The 21236-nt window shown below is 36.6% G+C and overlaps 1 protein-coding gene across 1 annotated transcript in view; it reads left to right on the top strand.

The window, feature by feature from the left end:
* Positions 1 to 21236, top strand: part of lrp1aa (low density lipoprotein receptor-related protein 1Aa) — a 263102-nt gene that overhangs the window by 97842 nt on the left and 144024 nt on the right. The window contains exons 4-6 of the mRNA XM_065265952.2: positions 2213 to 2332; positions 2654 to 2782; positions 2948 to 3208. Of these exons, the coding sequence (XP_065122024.1) occupies positions 2213 to 2332; positions 2654 to 2782; positions 2948 to 3208 (510 nt within the window). The remainder of the gene's footprint in view (positions 1 to 2212; positions 2333 to 2653; positions 2783 to 2947; positions 3209 to 21236) is intronic.

Here is a 21236-nt window from a genome sequence, read left to right on the forward strand (position 1 = left end):
TGTAACCAAAGAGTATAGAAGCCCAAGAGGCGAAACTCAATAGAATGCTCCATAGCAACAGTTGCCCCATGACGTGATGGCGCGGCCGCCATTATGGCCTGAAAACTGAAGGAAAACGCCGAAAAATAATGAGAGTCAATGGCACTGAACCAACTTAACATAACAAAAACTTGGCATAACTCATGACTCTATTTTGGGACAAAATATTATTTTAAAAGTACGGTAAGACTACTATAGAAATACTATAGCGGCTCTGGATATTATAGAGGTATTACAGAACATTACATACTTCTGTGATGTTCTAATACCTCTATAATATTTTAAAGCTGCTATAGTATTTCTATAGTAGTCTTATCGTACTTCTATAGTATGTCCCAAATTACTATATTATTCCTATAAGATTACTATACTATTTTGTCCCAAAATACTATAAGATTCCTATAATACTTTTTCGTAAGGGTATGTCCCCCACCGAATCGGCTTCATTAGCCTACCACTTACAGTTTGCAAAGATACAATTATAAAATTACTGCAAACCTTTAATCTATCAATATTTATGTTCTATTATGCATTTTCCTTGTTATATGAATAACATAAATTCATGAAATAATATATAGGCAGACACACAGTAATAAGATATTTATTCAAATGTTGATTTTGAAATGAGTGAATATCACCATGATTTGGAAAAATAAATAAATAAAATTATAAATGAACATTTCTTAAGAGTTAATCTTTTACATAGAATATCACAAAAATATTAACAAGTTTTTTCAACATCTTCAGTGAAAGTGCACACAGTGAACGTTTCAATGGCAAGAACAAAAACAATCTGTGAATGTCCTATTACAGGCGGAAAGGTACAAAAAAGATGTGCAATCTAGCAAGTGCACACATGAACTATAAACAGTACTAAAATGGAGCCATAAGATCTCAGTAATTAATCAGACACCACCATCTATTGTGTGAGCATTTGTGTATGAGAAGTTTTGTTGTATTTTTTTCTTTTTGTGAGAGAAGAGGCACTGACATAGAATGGAAGAGTGTGGAACAGTTGTGAGGCGCGCTAACGATTTCAGCAGCTTTCAGTCCATAATGGCGGCCGTGGCTCCGCACCGCCATCTACAGACTGTTACCCATAACATGAGTTTTGCCTCTTGGGCTTCTATACTCTTTGCTGTAACTAAGCGTCCTTGGTTCTCGCTCTCCTGCTGATTGACGTATGTGCGTGGTTTTCCAGGGAAAGTGCCCATAAAAACAAGTGATACGTATGGCTTAGCCTTGAAGTGTCAGCTGAACTTGTACAAACCCTGGCGAAGTGCATTCGGCACAGAAGTACTCTGTAATACGTCCAACTGCTTTTTTGACACTTTGCATTTGTTTAGCATAATGAAACCAACTCTTAAACTGTGTTAATAAGTCAGAATGCATGAAATACTGTTGAACTCCTTTAACTAGTTACAAGTTAATTAATTTAATAAATTTTACTTTAGATCAATTATATATAATACAATAGTGGATATAACATCAACATCTAAAGCTAAAATGCATGTTTTCTTCTCACCTTAAATACTTTGGTGAGTTAATAAGAATAATGGTAATACTCTAGTGCAGTTTACAATTCTTACTATTACCTGGATGGTTATTTGCATAAATTTTTACTAAGATATTGTCTGTTTATTAGTACTTAAAAAAGCGCACATTAATACCTGATTCTGCAAAACCTTATTTTAAGTCCTTCCAATACTTAGACTTAAAACTACTTTACAAACTATTAATAAGGAGTAATTAGGAGTATATTGAGGCAAAAGTAGTTATTAGTTAGTTAATAGTGAGAATTGGATCTTAAAAAGTTTGACCAGAATAATTTATGTACTTTTATATGATTTATTTGAGGCGTTTCAACCAATCTTTGTATCATTTACTAAACAGTATTTAGAAAGTAATTAGTAATAAATAAATACTTTTGGAGAGAGTAATTTGTACAGTAATCTAATTATGTCATTAGTAACTAGTAATTCATAACTTTTATGTGTAACTTACCCATACCCAACACTACTTGTAATGCACTGTAAGTCATTTTGGATAAAAGTCTCTGCCAAATTTATAAATGTTAATGCTTGTATTGATAAAGTGTGTTGATGAAGTCAGTATGTAATGGGTTTTGTTGTGGATGTTGACCTCTCAGTGTCCTCTGGTTTGATCTTTGCAGAACTGGCGCACAACTGTACTCTCGCCGGTTGCCAAGACAGCTGTGCTGTAAGCCGCACTGAGTCCATGTGTTACTGCAAGAGTGGATATGAGATCAGCCAAGATGGAAAAACCTGTAAAGGTTGGTTGCATACTACTCTTAGATTAGTAATAGTTAACTATACCACCCAAAATCCGAAAACAGAGGATGGATGGCAAGATTAAGCAGGTTATTGGTGTATATACTGAATTTAAGGAGAGAAAATATGCTCATAATGAAATTAATTTACATGACACAAGTTCAATTGTTTATGGTCGCATGCGAATGAATATGAATTAGAACCTACTTCAAAGTGATCCAGACTTGTTGAGTGTTGTTTTCATAAAAGTAATACTTGCTTGTAACATCAATGATGTATTGCTGAAATGTTTGCTAATATAAACGGTATCTGTGTGTGATCAGACTTTGATGAGTGTACGATATACGGGACCTGCAGTCAGACGTGTACAAACACAGAGGGCTCATACTCGTGCTCCTGTGTAGAAGGTTATCTAGTCCAACCAGACAACCGCTCCTGCAAGGCCAAGAACGGTAAGATCTAACTTAGCTGTCCAAGATAAGACTAAATAAAACTGCTTTTTTATTCCGATTGGCTGTGTTTGTGTCCAGCAGCTCGAATATATCAGTTTAATTGATAGCGTTTGGCTGGACTCTTGTTTTTATTGAAATCTGATGAAGATCTGTCTGTGTCTGCAGTGCCTGTGGAACGTCTGCCTGTGTTAGTCATCGCAAACTCTCAGAACATACAAATCACGTCTTTGAGCGGCTCCGGCAGCCCGTCCCTCTACACAACCACAAAACAGACAACGGCCATGGACTTCCTGTACGCACAGGAAACGGTCTGCTGGATCAATGTCGGCGATTCACCCCCAGGCACACATCTGAAGTGTGCTAAGATAACAGGACTCAAGAGCTTCACAGAGGAGAGGATCATCAACATCACTTTCAGCTTACATCGTGAGTCACGCTCTCATAACATTTCACATTACACATGAGTTTCTTGTTTTTATCAGTTTGTAAATAAAGCAGGGTTTTACTCACTGCATTGCGTTCGCCACAGCAAGGTCGTAGGTTTGATTCCAATAGAGCAGTCTATTTTAGTTGTCTCAAAATAGCAATGTGCCAACAATGTGCCTATCACGTTCTTGTCTGTTTCCATTTATTTATTTATTTTAGGCCTAGTCCACATGGACATGGGGAGTTTTTCCTTCAAAAAATCCCATCCACACATGCTCAGTTTAAAAGAAATCGGCGTCCTCATGAAAAAGCAAAAAGGTAACACTTTATTTCGATAGTCCACTTTAGACATTTTACTAACTATAAGTAAATTTGAAACTTACTTATAACTACTTATCAACTACCAATCTTTAGAGAATTAGTAGACTGTCTGCTTAATATCTACTAACAGTTTATTGTGATGATATCTCAACAGACATTCAACTGACTATAAGTATCTTTGCATGTGCATGTCAACTTATTCCACTAACCCAAACCTCCTCCCTAACCCCAACCCTTACACTCTACTAATACACTAATGACAGTTAGTTGACGTATAGTTGGAAATTATTGAAAGTTAGTTGACATGTAGTTGCAAAGTTATTTATAGTTAGTAGAATGTCTAAAGTGGACTATCAAAATAAAGTGAAACCAGCAAAAATACGCTATAAAGCACTGTCAAGAGCTTGCCACACCAGTAGCCGGCGATATAACTCAAATTGTAAAGCCACCTTGGCCAATCAGAAGCCTAACATAAGTGACGTCGCAAGGCAAAACCCCCAGTTTTACTATCTACATGACAACACTGTAACCAGCGTTTCTTAAAATCCTCACCCTGGCAGGATTTTTGAAAAATGTTCGGCTTCAGTGCCCTGATACTGCGTTTTTCAGCTACGACTCAAGAAGTTGCTCAAATCCCTGTCGCACCACAGAGCGGCAATCACATCGTTTAACGTTAAATAACATCATATTTGTCCCAAATCTTTAGCGATTAACATTGGCTGCCAACGTATATTTTGCATTTTGAAGTAGACGCTATCTGACTATGATCCTGCGCTATTTAATGTGCACTTCCGGTTCTATGATACCTCCAAGTTGTCCTAGACATGACTCAACACGGTGCTGAGCTGCGCGTTCGGTGTGCGACCCCCTTAAGTTTCACCTTCCTAGATTAGTTATCCTGTGTTACTAAGTCATCATCCTCTGTTCATCTGTCTAATAGTCAACACCTGTTTATCATTAATTATCTTGTTTAGAGCCCTATTTAAGTTGTGCTTGTTTCAGTCTTGTGTCACTGAGTAAAGAGTGTTTGCTCGTGTTATATGTTGTGTATTTATTCATATCTTTTTAAGTAAAGTTGAGTAAAGTATATGTTATTTGGATACAACATGTCTTCGTCTTCTTACCTGACAGTAACAGAACACACCTCTTTTCAAGCCAGCACACCCATGAGCGCACAAATGGGTGCAAATGCATTTGTTATTTAAACAGCATGACGCTGGACGTAAAAATGGTAACGCCTTGGGGTTCAAACTAGAAAAAAACAGGTGTATGATAGGGCACAATGACGACAAAGATGTATCTCATATTTTTTCGGCAAAAGCGAGAAGTAAGAGACATTTAGTTTTTTTAGCAGTATGTGTTTGTAGGCCAGATGCCTACAAACACCTTTTGTAACCTCTGCCAGATTTTTTACTCTCAGCATGAACTGATTTCAGATCAGAGCAGGATTCAGTGTGTAACTCATTCTCAACAATCTGTCATTTTCATCTCAGAACTGTACTTTTTTTACATTTGAAAGGGTAAGTGATGAACTATCAAAAAATCATATTTTCCCTTCTCAGGTTCATAGAACTAAAGCAACAGTAGATGGTTGAGGGATGTATACACAGATGAATGTCAGTCAGTGAGGGTTTTTCCAATTCTTTATTCTTAAAATATGAATGCTAAATATGACAGAAATCTCTCCCGAGGTGCATCAATAATTTTTTTGTAGAAAGATCAGACTACGACATCACATTGTGACGTCTCCGTTCCCTCCTTTCCATTTTTGTGACTGTTGGGGTTAGGGACTGGGCTAGGTTAGGGGCATAGCATATACAGTTTGTGCAGGATAAAATAGGAATGCACCGAATGTTCGGCAACCAAAATTATTCGGATGAAAATAGCAAGAAATAGCTTTTCCCTCTTTCATGCTCCTGTCAATCTTGCCTCGATCTCTCTCTCTCCCTTTGCTCCTGCTTGATTGACATAAAGTTTATTAGGCAGAGTAATGAATAGGTTATTTGCATTTTGCGCGGGAACAGAACCATGTTTTCCAAAATAAAACGCACCTAATGCCGAGTTCAGACTGCACAATTTTAGCCCTGATTTTGACTCGTCGACAGGTTTTAAGAAATCGCCGACAAATGCCCGAAAACACAGGCAAATCAATGATCATGCACACGAGTGACAATCACACAGTGTGAATTATAAAAGACGCGTTCTGAGAGAATCGCAGACGAGTTAAATATCTGGACCTGTCGGCGATTCAAAATCATGCCATGTGAAATGTGTTTTGACTGAGAATAACATTGGCGATGACCTACAGCTAATGAGAGAGCAACATACAAGGCAGCTGGAAGTTCGGGAAGGAGTCTCTCTAAACATTTCCTCCTTCATAATCTTTCTTTATTCTTCTTTCTGCTGCACATGAGCGCACATGCAATTTGAATGGTAAGCTTCTTGCAAGCTACCTTTTTTAATAATAATCCCAGTCTCACGTGAGAACTCCGGTCTTGCATGCGTGACCTCGCATTGTTTCTTTCGCGTCACCTTCTCGCGTGCGTTTGGTTGTGAGACGTAGTTTGCGGACCGGGACAAAGTTATCGACGATTTTTCTTACGGTAAAGTCATGTAGTATGAAACCCCCTGTCGCCAATCCATCATGCAGTCTGAAACAGCAGCGACTTAACGCTTCCCCAGATAAACACACAGTGTAAACCACAGGTGACCCGACTGAAAATCATGCAGTCTGAACTCGGCATAATTCACTTTTTTTTTCTTTTTTGTGTGAATTTTGAAAAGATTTGCTTCACGTTTGGATGGAAATCCAGCTAATAAATAGCATCCTGATGTGTATTGCTTCTGTCCAAGTGAAGAGCTGAGGTGATGGCATCCTTTTTTGAAAGTGACAGAGTAGTAGCAGTTTAGGGCCACTGCAGTTCTGGTACTGGGACAATGGTGCTTGTCTTGAAGCTGGTGGGAAGGATGGCCATGGGTACAAAGGGGGGCATTAAGGTTTGATGTATTTCTGTGACATAATTGTCTGATTTTTCTATTACTCTTTAGGATTATAGGAAGTGTACTTGACCAAAAATAGCGCTATTACACCATACAGATGTTCAACACGTGATATGATATTAATCGCTGTCCAAAATCTTTCACTTAGTGTATGAATAGTTTTTTACTTCTGAAACTCTTTTATCTGTTGTGCTGGATTATTTTCCAGTGATTGGCAAGTTTCCAGCTGTTTTAAAGCATTTGACTCCTAGGTCACAGGGTTGACTTCAGCATGCCCTAACTAGGAAGCTATAAAGAGATCATTGACTTCCCGTTGCCAGTTACTGAGTTCCTGTCTCGAGAGTTATACAATATAGCTGCCAAACACATGTATGTGAAATGACAGAAATAGAGAGAAAAGAAATGAGAAACAGAACCACAGGAGTATGCTCAGATGTGTTTATGTAATGCTTTTTAACAATGATTATATTTTTAGATAATAAGTGGAGGTCTCAGAGTCTTACAGAAAGAATGGACGCTTAATCGTCTCATTAAAAAGATTTGGTGTTTTCATAAGAGATAATTGCACGTCATAGACGTCATATTTTCCAAATAGTTTGTAAGAACACTCTCAAATAACATTCCTTTGTCAAAAGCTCATAAGTGTTGCTGTAGAAATAAATACTTTCATGGAGGACTGAAGTGAACCTGTGTTGAGATCCTGCTGGGTTTGTTGTGGCTGTCTTTGGAAGCGTCACACAGGAAATGTATTTGCCTTGATTCATGACCTCAGCATGACACACGGATGAGATGTCCAGATGTTTTCTCACTTTTTCCTTTCTTCATTTCTAACAAAGAATATAAAAATACATTTCAAGCATGTTTTTCCCTAGTGTTTTAGTTGCTGTTGGTTTAAGCAGCCTAACTGTTGGTTGGTACTGAAAACATTTCATGAGGGAAATATTTGATGACAAAAGGTTTTATGATTTTTCAGCAGATTTGTCAGCAGGTCTTTCACACATTTGCTTATTGGTTCAAACATAGGAGTATTTGTACCATATTTTAAGTTTGGGGTTGCGCTACTGCTTCTGGGGTTTCTGAAGCAGTTTGGTTTGGCAATGCTAGGGGTGCACAAATGGGGAAACTTGGCATAGAGACATGTGGATGTAAAAATAAGGAAACAAACGTCAAAAGAACTTTTCATGGCTGCAAACTTTCTCCGTGAAAATGTTTTAAATGATCTCAGTGAACATGTACAATGAAAGAAAAGCATCCTGTGTTAACATTACTCTAAACTTCTTTATATTAAAAATAAAAATATAATTGTGTCAACTCTTTAACACAATTCTCATGTTTTTTCACTCAAAGTTCACTAAAATGAGCTCTTATTTGTCCCATTGAATTGCATTCTTACATTCGTAGCAGATGCATTATTGGGTTTAGGCTGTGAGCTGTTCATACGGGACTCTTCCGGAAGCTATTATCCATATGTCCACATGTGTCTGTGTTTTTATGTGCAAGGTTTATGAGTGGTTTGTGTAGGCTGCTGGGGTTTGCTGCAGTATATTTATATTCTGTTTAGTGGGACATTTTCCAGACATTGCGGTTGACATGAACCGACTTAACACCTCCCAGCCGTCTGCTGTCTGCGAGCTTGATCACGTGACTTAAAAAAATTTCTGTACCGTATATTTGTTACATCATCTCTATGTACTATAATACAGTACCTGAAGTGTGTTTGGAGGAGAATTTGGATCAGCATTTAGTGTGTGTATATCATTAATTGTGTGTTTTATTGAATTGTGGTCCTCAAGTAAAGTTGGTTGGTGTGTCTCAGCATAAACGGTGTTAGGACAGAATGTGTAATGAAAGTGATTCGGGTCTCTGACGCGTGGTCTGCCTGGTACAGAAGTTTCCGGAAAAGCCTCTTAAACGGTCATGTGCTTGAATCGGCTCACGCTCCAGTGCGGCCAGGACACATTTCTGGCCCTGCCAACATTTAGGCTATTGTTTTGGTTTAATCCCTTTACGAAACCTTTTCTCTGGTTATCCTCATTTGCCTTGGCCTGTCTCGCTCTCTCTCTTGAAAACATTTTGCACCTTTCTGTCCAGTTCTGGACTCTTGGGGCTTTCTTTTGTATTTGTAGATTTCCAGAAGGGGCACAAGGGGGTGAGGTCTCACTTACAAAAACATAATGGAAAGGCAAGCTCCATATTTGATTTTGAGCTAACATGCAGCTTTGACGTGGGCAAAATTAGGCAAAATTCAGAATTGAAGGATTTGCTTCTTTTCTATTCATGACTTCATATTTGGATTTTGAGAGAAAATAAATTACAGTTCAAAGAATTGTCCAATAAATGTAATGATATAATGAATCAAAAATATTATATTGCAGGGGTTGGCCTAGGATTTCATTCTTAGGAGGGCTTAGTAGTAGTTGTAACGGGCCACCATTCGTCAAACTTTTATGACCCCCTCCCCCACCCGTTGACAGGTCGTGTTTTATGACCCCTTTGACAGGGGGGCGGGACCATCAATCAAAATCTGGACAAGCTGTCAACTTTAGACAGAAAGTATTTAATGGTTTTATTGCCGGTCATTTAGAGTGATTGTTTTTCCTGAGTGTGTTTTATGTCAAGCGTATGGTGTCATGTTTAATGACGGCTCGTGTTGCGACATTTGCTGTTTATTGACATTTGATGTCAGATCTCAACCATCCTCCCACCTTTGCTCGCCCCGTGCGCTTCTCAATACTGACTTTCACACCGCGGGTGTGTTGTTGAATCTAAAGTTTTGCAACAGCATAAGTTTATTTAAAGGCAAGCACTAATCATATATATATATATATATATTAGATGTACCTGGCTACGCTTAAAGCCGATGTTTTCTATCGAGCTATAGTTTCTGATCAGACACAAAGTCTGAACTAAATAAAAGTTTAAACGGTTCACGAAGTCCGGGAATCTTTTCATGACATGGTCTACAGTTTCACGCGTATTAAAGATCCGGCGGTGTCTGACAAAGCCTCGGGTGATTGTTCATATCTGTCATTTAAAATAAAGTTAATAAATGTAATTCTGTCCACTATGGCAAAATAGGAATTTATTTTAGATTAGTTGAATCTTTAACCATGTCTCTGATTAAAACTTTTGATTGTAACATCACAAGTTATTTAATTAAATATTCCGTATACGTGTATAGTTTAAGCAATGACCTGAGCCATTACCTTCGGAGCCGTCAATACTACAATCTTTAGACGAAAGGCTGAGCTAAATAAAATTTTAAAAGGTTCAGGAATTCCGTGAATCTTTTCATAACCTGCACTATAGTTTCACGCGTATTAAAGATCCGGCGGTGCCTGACAAAGCGCCGGGTGAGCGTTCATATCTGCCATTTTTAAAATAATGTTAATAAATGTAATTCTGTCCACTATGGCAAAATAGGATTTCATTTTAGATTTAGGGGAATCTTTAACCAAGTCTCTGATTAAGACATGTGTATACGTGCACAGATGGTGACAGAGAAACTTATATATGACGTTAATAAACTTTTAAATGTTTTTAAGACGTATACACCCCATTTTGGGGTTTTATTTTTAATTAAAGGCTTCTTAAAACATGTGTGAATATGTGTATATTATACAAAGAGTCTTATATTGTCTGCTCTGACAAAAATAAAAAATTATTATTTTAGACTTAGGGGAATTGACTGCGTGTGTCTTATAAATACAACTTGATAATACGTTTGTTTTGTAAAGAGACTTCTTTAAAGTCACGCAAGAATAAAATATTTTAGTTGTAACTGGTTAAACTTAAATCTGTTATTATCTATTTAACTATAAGCTGTATTTTTTCTGATAAGACACAAAGTTTTTGATGCTGAACTTATGACCGTGTGTGATAGATATTTCACAGCAGGGTCGGTTTGTAATCTAGGTAGAGTCTTTTAAAACTGTAGTGGTAAAATGTAATATGGTAACTCTGTCAAAAAAAGTAAAAGGTTTATTTTAGATCATAATCTATTTATGGCAAACATTACTGTATCTAAAGTTTTTAACAACACAATTTATTTAATGAAATACGCAGTACGTGTATAGCAAGGAATTGTACCAAAACCCCCGTAGGTCGACATTTCTTTAGACTAAATCCTATTTATTTTAAACTATATAAAAGCTGATTCGCTTCACGAGATCTGTGAAGCATTTCAAGCAGGGGGTTCTGTTCAAGCCATTAAAGATCCGGCGGTGCCTGACAAAGCGCAGGGTGAGCGTTCATATCTGCCATTTTAAAATAATGTTAATAAATGTAATTCTGTCCACTATGGCAAAATAGGATTTTATTTTAGATTTGGGACTTTCTTTAACCAAGTCTCTGATTAAAACATGTGAAGGCGTGTACCAACGTTGCCAGAAAACGTACGCTGATGCGCACATATATCTGGCGTTAAGAGCCTTTTAAACGTTTTAAGACATTTCACACCCTATTTTGAGTTTAATTCATTAATGTCATCTAATATCAAAGTGTGTACATGTCTATTTACGATAAATGTAACACGGTAAACATTGCCAAAATAAAAGGGTTCTTGAACATGTTATTCCAGGGGGTGTTTTTTGTTTTGCGAGTGTTCGACATATTTATTGATGTGGAAAAAGTTTGTTGTTTGGACGAACAGTTTCAGTCTCTCTCTCTCTCTCTCTCTCTCTCTCTCTCTCTCTCTCTCTCTCTCTATCTCTCTCTCTCTCTATCACCAGTCCGCTATCAACCAGCAGACAACCCCCCAGATGTCTGGACAGAGGGAGTGTTGGTAAAATAAAAGAAACTCAGCCCCCAATGACAAAAAGTAATAGGTTTTATTTTAGATTTCAGGGTTCATTACTCAGATACAGATTAAAGCATGTTATTTCTTATTCGTAATTTAAAGAAACTTAGAAGTTTTAAGACATTTCATCACACATCCTATGATGACATAAACCCTTGTGTTAGCCCTTAGAGGACAACAAAACGGGTGCAAATATTATCAACGTCTGATGTTGTTATAAACCAGGTTGTCACATACGTGACAACAATCATTGCTTTAAAGACAAAACATTTAACAAATTTGACATTTTGTTAAACATGGTTGTGTGCGTCCACAAACACAACAGCAGCTAGGACATGGCTCTACATAATATTAAAATCACGGGCTTACGTTAAATAGGTAAACCTTAATTTTTACTAAATAAAATAAAAATAAACTATTTGAACATCTTAACCGACATTAGGTTAGGTTTAAGATGAATCAGTGTCTATAGCTTTACGAATTACATCGTAAAACCCCCCAGAGGATATGGTATGTGTGTGTGTGTGCGTGTGTGTGTGTGCAATGGATGTTATCACGTGGTGCGGACCAAACGACCAACGCTGCGGGGGTTGTGAAGCGAAGACTGAGTTCTGAACACAGAACCTTTACCAAAAACGTAACCCCGGATTAACACATCACAGAACAATTTGAACAACCGTGTCGGATTCGTACACACCAGAGGACTGTTTTATGTTTTGCAGAAACTGTGGAAACTTTTGATGCTGCCAAGGTGTCCGGGTTCGCAAACAAACTATCAAACGCAACGCGGCGGAAACAGTGGACACGAGCCTTTTGTTGCTGAGAAGGCGATTGAACTCAGATACAAACAAGCAAGCAAAGTTGTCTACGAAACTACAGATTCTTGAAAAAGATGGCACAAAGATCATTCGAACGACTACGCAATGGCCAGATGGGGTATGTGTACGGGACCGACCTTTTTAAAGATATGCTTAAAAAGAACTACAAGCGCGAGATGTCCAATCTACTATGTACTGTGATATACAAAGAGGCCAATGTGTGCATGCCTCCAAACTATTGCGAATCTAACGCCGGTCGTGTAACCAGACTCAAGGAAAAAACAGATGGTGTGAAAATTATAGGTGGCTCTTTCAATAACATGGTACAGACAGTTGTACAGGACCAAGAGGAACCCCGTGTGATTATTAGAAAGGCCCTAGAGATATTTTATGAATGTGACGAGGCCGAGTTCTACATCATCAATATCATACTTATGTCGGCGTTTGTAATTGATGTATGCATTGATATGCTTGTAAAGAAACGAGAAATTAATGTGTGGGAAATCATAGAAAATGCCGTAGATTTCATGTTTTGAAAAGGGTCTTGGTTCATGCATGCACGTTCTATGGTATCTAGACAATATCATAACGTTTAATAATGATGATGCCTAAAAACCATTCGTGTGAGCCAGTGGCATATCTTACGCAAGTTTTTACAGTTGTTTTTTAGTTTTACCAAAAGTTTTAATCTGATTTTATTTTTTACTCAACATTATGATTGATAATCCATGTCCGTCAACTTTAACAAAAACTACGTTCTAGTAGTTTCAATGTATGGTAACTGTTGTTTTTTCATCATTGATTTTGTATACTGCTTATGTTTTTGTATGTTTTGCTGTACCGGATTCATAAAAACAAAATATACAAGGATTTTTTTTGGTCTTAATGTCTGTTGCTACCATAAGATACAAACATTAGAACATTTAGACATCTTGTTCAGACAACGTGTGACATTGCTCATTCTTCATATGTTTTTGCAACACCACACAGAGAAACGTGAAAGATTGATAGAAATTACATGTGACTACATCACATGTCTTTCAGAGGCGTAAAATAAAGTCAACAGTGTTAGTATGGGAATCTAAAACAGCACATGCACGATATGATCCTAATTTTGTTACCTGACGTCTGTCACATAGTCAAAGATCATCTACTTCATGTCTCTACGAATCCTGACAGAGTTTTAGTTTCATATACACAACACATCAAATGTAAACCACGGTAAACTAAATACATTTGACAGCCAAGATCTCTAATTTTCTGACATCCCCAAAAAAGATGATGGGGTCATCATCAAACATCGCTCACTTTTAAGGTAGCGAAAGGTTTTTGTTTATTTTAGTTTAACTCGACACTGAAATTTTTGTTAAGCACACAGAAATGCACAGATTTTACGTTTTCAGTATACATGTGTACATCACATTGTGATCTCAGTCTCAACTAGATCGATGATCTATCAATATTAGCCACAAATGTTAGCTCTGATTTCACAAAACATCCATTTACATTCCAAACCTTTTGGATTCAACGCCTTAAAGTCATCAATTTTATTTCGTTCACATCAAACGCACCAAAAATTTTGAATGTGCAAACTGTTTTACTTCGTTTTAAACATGTTTGTGCGTTTTCGGTCTAGATTTTTATAGAAAACTTCAGAACATGACACCGTTTTAACATTTACAAAATGATGAAATATTTTACTTTTAAATGGCTCCCATGAGTATGTGTTGCTGTGACAAATACTTTTGATTGTTTGGAAATTATATGAATGCAGAGAAACAACGCAAAAGTTTTGAACTTTAACATAATTTTATATGGGTCCTGATTTTTAAAAACAGTAAGCTGTAATGTTTCTTACACACAAATCTAAACACATCACAAGTCTGAATGTTTATTAGTATGCAAAGGGTTGTTGGCGTATTTTTAGACACAAGCTGTTTATTTTCATCTTTAAACAAATGTGTATGACAAAAGTTGTCCTGCCTGAACTGACACTAAGGATCGATGCCGAAATGTTAAATCTAAGTATTTGCAAAACAACATTCACCGCCATATAGATGTTTTCAATCTAATGGTACCGGTTTTAAATGTGACCAGACTATTTCAAACATTACCAAGTTGTAGTTGGTTGCGTTTTACTTTACAAGGTTTTAACACACATTACTGTTTGTCACGGTGTGTTTCATCGCATTGCTGTTGTATGCAACAGACTCTCAAGTTTTATGTTAAAAGGATTACTAAAAATAAAAACCTAAGCATTCTGTATTATGTTGGTGCTGATGATTTTACAAGTTTACAGTTTCAAACATTTTTTGCTATATTCGCTGTGAAAGATTTAGTAAATAAATCTAAAACATAAACAGTGTTGAAGAGTTACCGCAATCTTCTAGCAACAATTTTCAAGAGATTACCAACATGTATGATGTACTAACTGTCAGGGGATCTGTGATATTATTTTCTGAAGTAATTAGCTATCTAATGGCTACTGCACAATAACTTAAGCGATAAAGAGTTTGACAAATGTTACATAAACTATAGAAACGAAACAAGATAAATTACAAAGTCACTGGCATGAGGTTTACACTTAAATAAATCACGCAGATGTTTAAAGTGCAGTTGTTACCCCTCAGAGAGGAGTGTTCCTAACTCCAGGACTCCTATCTCCACCTATCCGTTACAGTCATTAAATCGGCGCCAGTATGATTCATTCAAACACAATTGCCTAACAAGTTTCAAGAAACTATGGACTCCTACTGCTACACCAACACATTCGCGCTACCCCCACCCCAGAGCAATATGTATATGAGAGAACCTACAGTTGGACCTGTGCACTCAATAAGTCCTCCACAGTATCTGATGGGGGACCATCAACCTACAACAACAACACACCCCTTTGTACGGCTCAAGTAATGTCTGATGATGTTCCAATGGACCTGTGTCCCCAAGAAGGATACGACAATGCCTGATGAATCAATACACATTGCGTGTATCGATTCCACAGACTGTTTGGTTTCAAGATCATGAAACAGGCTTCGTGATACATCTGTTACAAACTTGATGACAAAAAGCTAATGGTATTCTGTAGAATCTTTAGAGACTATTACTGTGTGTTTGTGTGTGTTTACAATATCAAATAATGATCAAATTGCTGTTTGTGAAATGAACCGGTCGTGAAAAACGTTGTGATATTTCTACACTACAATGATAACAAATTATGTATTTCTATTACTTGATAAGAAATAAAACACATGTACCACTTTAAACATCTGCGTGATTTATTTAAGTGTAAACCTCATGCCAGTGACTTTGTAATTTATCTTGTTTCGTTTCTATAGTTTATGTAACATTTGTCAAACTCTTTATCGCTTAAGTTATTGTGCAGTAGCCATTAGATAGCTAATTACTTCAGAAAATAATATCACAGATCCCCTGACAGTTAGTACATCATACATGTTGGTAATCTCTTGAAAATTGTTGCTAGAAGATTGCGGTAACTCTTCAACACTGTTTATGTTTTAGATTTATTTACTAAATCTTTCACAGCGAATATAGCAAAAAATGTTTGAAACTGTAAACTTGTAAAATCATCAGCACCAACATAATACAGAATGCTTAGGTTTTTATTTTTAGTAATCCTTTTAACATAAAACTTGAGAGTCTGTTGCATACAACAGCAATGCGATGAAACACACCGTGACAAACAGTAATGTGTGTTAAAACCTTGTAAAGTAAAACGCAACCAACTACAACTTGGTAATGTTTGAAATAGTCTGGTCACATTTAAAACCGGTACCATTAGATTGAAAACATCTATATGGCGGTGAATGTTGTTTTGCAAATACTTAGATTTAACATTTCGGCATCGATCCTTAGTGTCAGTTCAGGCAGGACAACTTTTGTCATACACATTTGTTTAAAGATGAAAATAAACAGCTTGTGTCTAAAAATACGCCAACAACCCTTTGCATACTAATAAACATTCAGACTTGTGATGTGTTTAGATTTGTGTGTAAGAAACATTACAGCTTACTGTTTTTAAAAATCAGGACCCATATAAAATTATGTTAAAGTTCAAAACTTTTGCGTTGTTTCTCTGCATTCATATAATTTCCAAACAATCAAAAGTATTTGTCACAGCAACACATACTCATGGGAGCCATTTAAAAGTAAAATATTTCATCATTTTGTAAATGTTAAAACGGTGTCATGTTCTGAAGTTTTCTATAAAAATCTAGACCGAAAACGCACAAACATGTTTAAAACGAAGTAAAACAGTTTGCACATTCAAAATTTTTGGTGCGTTTGATGTGAACGAAATAAAATTGATGACTTTAAGGCGTTGAATCCAAAAGGTTTGGAATGTAAATGGATGTTTTGTGAAATCAGAGCTAACATTTGTGGCTAATATTGATAGATCATCGATCTAGTTGAGACTGAGATCACAATGTGATGTACACATGTATACTGAAAACGTAAAATCTGTGCATTTCTGTGTGCTTAACAAAAATTTCAGTGTCGAGTTAAACTAAAATAAACAAAAACCTTTCGCTACCTTAAAAGTGAGCGATGTTTGATGATGACCCCATCATCTTTTTTGGGGTTGTCAGAAAATTAGAGATCTTGGCTGTCAAATGTATTTAGTTTACCGTGGTTTACATTTGATGTGTTGTGTATATGAAACTAAAACTCTGTCAGGATTCGTAGAGACATGAAGTAGATGATCTTTGACTATGTGACAGACGTCAGGTAACAAAATTAGGATCATATCGTGCATGTGCTGTTTTAGATTCCCATACTAACACTGTTGACTTTATTTTACGCCTCTGAAAGACATGTGATGTAGTCACATGTAATTTCTATCAATCTTTCACGTTTCTCTGTGTGGTGTTGCAAAAACATATGAAGAATGAGCAATGTCACACGTTGTCTGAACAAGATGTCTAAATGTTCTAATGTTTGTATCTTATGGTAGCAACAGACATTAAGACCAAAAAAAATCCTTGTATATTTTGTTTTTATGAATCCGGTACAGCAAAACATACAAAAACATAAGCAGTATACAAAATCAATGATGAAAAAACAACAGTTACCATACATTGAAACTACTAGAACGTAGTTTTTGTTAAAGTTGACGGACATGGATTATCAATCATAATGTTGAGTAAAAAATAAAATCAGATTAAAACTTTTGGTAAAACTAAAAAACAACTGTAAAAACTTGCGTAAGATATGCCACTGGCTCACACGAATGGTTTTTAGGCATCATCATTATTAAACGTTATGATATTGTCTAGATACCATAGAACGTGCATGCATGAACCAAGACCCTTTTCAAAACATGAAATCTACGGCATTTTCTATGATTTCCCACACATTAATTTCTCGTTTCTTTACAAGCATATCAATGCATACATCAATTACAAACGCCGACATAAGTATGATATTGATGATGTAGAACTCGGCCTCGTCACATTCATAAAATATCTCTAGGGCCTTTCTAATAATCACACGGGGTTCCTCTTGGTCCTGTACAACTGTCTGTACCATGTTATTGAAAGAGCCACCTATAATTTTCACACCATCTGTTTTTTCCTTGAGTCTGGTTACACGACCGGCGTTAGATTCGCAATAGTTTGGAGGCATGCACACATTGGCCTCTTTGTATATCACAGTACATAGTAGATTGGACATCTCGCGCTTGTAGTTCTTTTTAAGCATATCTTTAAAAAGGTCGGTCCCGTACACATACCCCATCTGGCCATTGCGTAGTCGTTCGAATGATCTTTGTGCCATCTTTTTCAAGAATCTGTAGTTTCGTAGACAACTTTGCTTGCTTGTTTGTATCTGAGTTCAATCGCCTTCTCAGCAACAAAAGGCTCGTGTCCACTGTTTCCGCCGCGTTGCGTTTGATAGTTTGTTTGCGAACCCGGACACCTTGGCAGCATCAAAAGTTTCCACAGTTTCTGCAAAACATAAAACAGTCCTCTGGTGTGTACGAATCCGACACGGTTGTTCAAATTGTTCTGTGATGTGTTAATCCGGGGTTACGTTTTTGGTAAAGGTTCTGTGTTCAGAACTCAGTCTTCGCTTCACAACCCCCGCAGCGTTGGTCGTTTGGTCCGCACCACGTGATAACATCCATTGCACACACACACACGCACACACACACACATACCATATCCTCTGGGGGGTTTTACGATGTAATTCGTAAAGCTATAGACACTGATTCATCTTAAACCTAACCTAATGTCGGTTAAGATGTTCAAATAGTTTATTTTTATTTTATTTAGTAAAAATTAAGGTTTACCTATTTAACGTAAGCCCGTGATTTTAATATTATGTAGAGCCATGTCCTAGCTGCTGTTGTGTTTGTGGACGCACACAACCATGTTTAACAAAATGTCAAATTTGTTAAATGTTTTGTCTTTAAAGCAATGATTGTTGTCACGTATGTGACAACCTGGTTTATAACAACATCAGACGTTGATAATATTTGCACCCGTTTTGTTGTCCTCTAAGGGCTAACACAAGGGTTTATGTCATCATAGGATGTGTGATGAAATGTCTTAAAACTTCTAAGTTTCTTTAAATTACGAATAAGAAATAACATGCTTTAATCTGTATCTGAGTAATGAACCCTGAAATCTAAAATAAAACCTATTACTTTTTGTCATTGGGGGCTGAGTTTCTTTTATTTTACCAACACTCCCTCTGTCCAGACATCTGGGGGGTTGTCTGCTGGTTGATAGCGGACTGGTGATAGAGAGAGAGAGAGATAGAGAGAGAGAGAGAGAGAGAGAGAGAGAGAGAGAGACTGAAACTGTTCGTCCAAACAACAAACTTTTTCCACATCAATAAATATGTCGAACACTCGCAAAACAAAAAACACCCCCTGGAATAACATGTTCAAGAACCCTTTTATTTTGGCAATGTTTACCGTGTTACATTTATCGTAAATAGACATGTACACACTTTGATATTAGATGACATTAATGAATTAAACTCAAAATAGGGTGTGAAATGTCTTAAAACGTTTAAAAGGCTCTTAACGCCAGATATATGTGCGCATCAGCGTACGTTTTCTGGCAACGTTGGTACACGCCTTCACATGTTTTAATCAGAGACTTGGTTAAAGAAAGTCCCAAATCTAAAATAAAATCCTATTTTGCCATAGTGGACAGAATTACATTTATTAACATTATTTTAAAATGGCAGATATGAACGCTCACCCTGCGCTTTGTCAGGCACCGCCGGATCTTTAATGGCTTGAACAGAACCCCCTGCTTGAAATGCTTCACAGATCTCGTGAAGCGAATCAGCTTTTATATAGTTTAAAATAAATAGGATTTAGTCTAAAGAAATGTCGACCTACGGGGGTTTTGGTACAATTCCTTGCTATACACGTACTGCGTATTTCATTAAATAAATTGTGTTGTTAAAAACTTTAGATACAGTAATGTTTGCCATAAATAGATTATGATCTAAAATAAACCTTTTACTTTTTTTGACAGAGTTACCATATTACATTTTACCACTACAGTTTTAAAAGACTCTACCTAGATTACAAACCGACCCTGCTGTGAAATATCTATCACACACGGTCATAAGTTCAGCATCAAAAACTTTGTGTCTTATCAGAAAAAATACAGCTTATAGTTAAATAGATAATAACAGATTTAAGTTTAACCAGTTACAACTAAAATATTTTATTCTTGCGTGACTTTAAAGAAGTCTCTTTACAAAACAAACGTATTATCAAGTTGTATTTATAAGACACACGCAGTCAATTCCCCTAAGTCTAAAATAATAATTTTTTATTTTTGTCAGAGCAGACAATATAAGACTCTTTGTATAATATACACATATTCACACATGTTTTAAGAAGCCTTTAATTAAAAATAAAACCCCAAAATGGGGTGTATACGTCTTAAAAACATTTAAAAGTTTATTAACGTCATATATAAGTTTCTCTGTCACCATCTGTGCACGTATACACATGTCTTAATCAGAGACTTGGTTAAAGATTCCCCTAAATCTAAAATAAAATCCTATTTTGCCATAGTGGACAGAATTACATTTATTAACATTATTTTAAAAATGGCAGATATGAACGCTCACCCGGCGCTTTGTCAGGCACCGCCGGATCTTTAATACGCGTGAAACTATAGTGCAGGTTATGAAAAGATTCACGGAATTCCTGAACCTTTTAAAATTTTATTTAGCTCAGCCTTTCGTCTAAAGATTGTAGTATTGACGGCTCCGAAGGTAATGGCTCAGGTCATTGCTTAAACTATACACGTATACGGAATATTTAATTAAATAACTTGTGATGTTACAATCAAAAGTTTTAATCAGAGACATGGTTAAAGATTCCCCTAATCTAAAATAAATTCCTATTTTGCCATAGTGGACAGAATTACATTTATTAACTTTATTTTAAATGACAGATATGAACAATCACCCGAGGCTTTGTCAGACACCGCCGGATCTTTAATACGCGTGAAACTGTAGACCATGTCATGAAAAGATTCCCGGACTTCGTGAACCGTTTAAACTTTTATTTAGTTCAGACTTTGTGTCTGATCAGAAACTATAGCTCGATAGAAAACATCGGCTTTAAGCGTAGCCAGGTACATCTAATATATATATATATATATGATTAGTGCTTGCCTTTAAATAAACTTATGCTGTTGCAAAACTTTAGATTCAACAACACACCCGCGGTGTGAAAGTCAGTATTGAGAAGCGCACGGGGCGAGCAAAGGTGGGAGGATGGTTGAGATCTGACATCAAATGTCAATAAACAGCAAATGTCGCAACACGAGCCGTCATTAAACATGACACCATACGCTTGACATAAAACACACTCAGGAAAAACAATCACTCTAAATGACCGGCAATAAAACCATTAAATACTTTCTGTCTAAAGTTGACAGCTTGTCCAGATTTTGATTGATGGTCCCGCCCCCCTGTCAAAGGGGTCATAAAACACGACCTGTCAACGGGTGGGGGAGGGGGTCATAAAAGTTTGACGAATGGTGGCCCGTTACAACTACTGGGCTTATATATTGAGTGGTTAAAACGGGTCTTG

The sequence above is a fragment of the Paramisgurnus dabryanus genome, chromosome 14 (genome assembly GCF_030506205.2).
Source record: "Paramisgurnus dabryanus chromosome 14, PD_genome_1.1, whole genome shotgun sequence".
Taxonomy (NCBI): Eukaryota; Metazoa; Chordata; class Actinopteri; order Cypriniformes; family Cobitidae; genus Paramisgurnus; species Paramisgurnus dabryanus.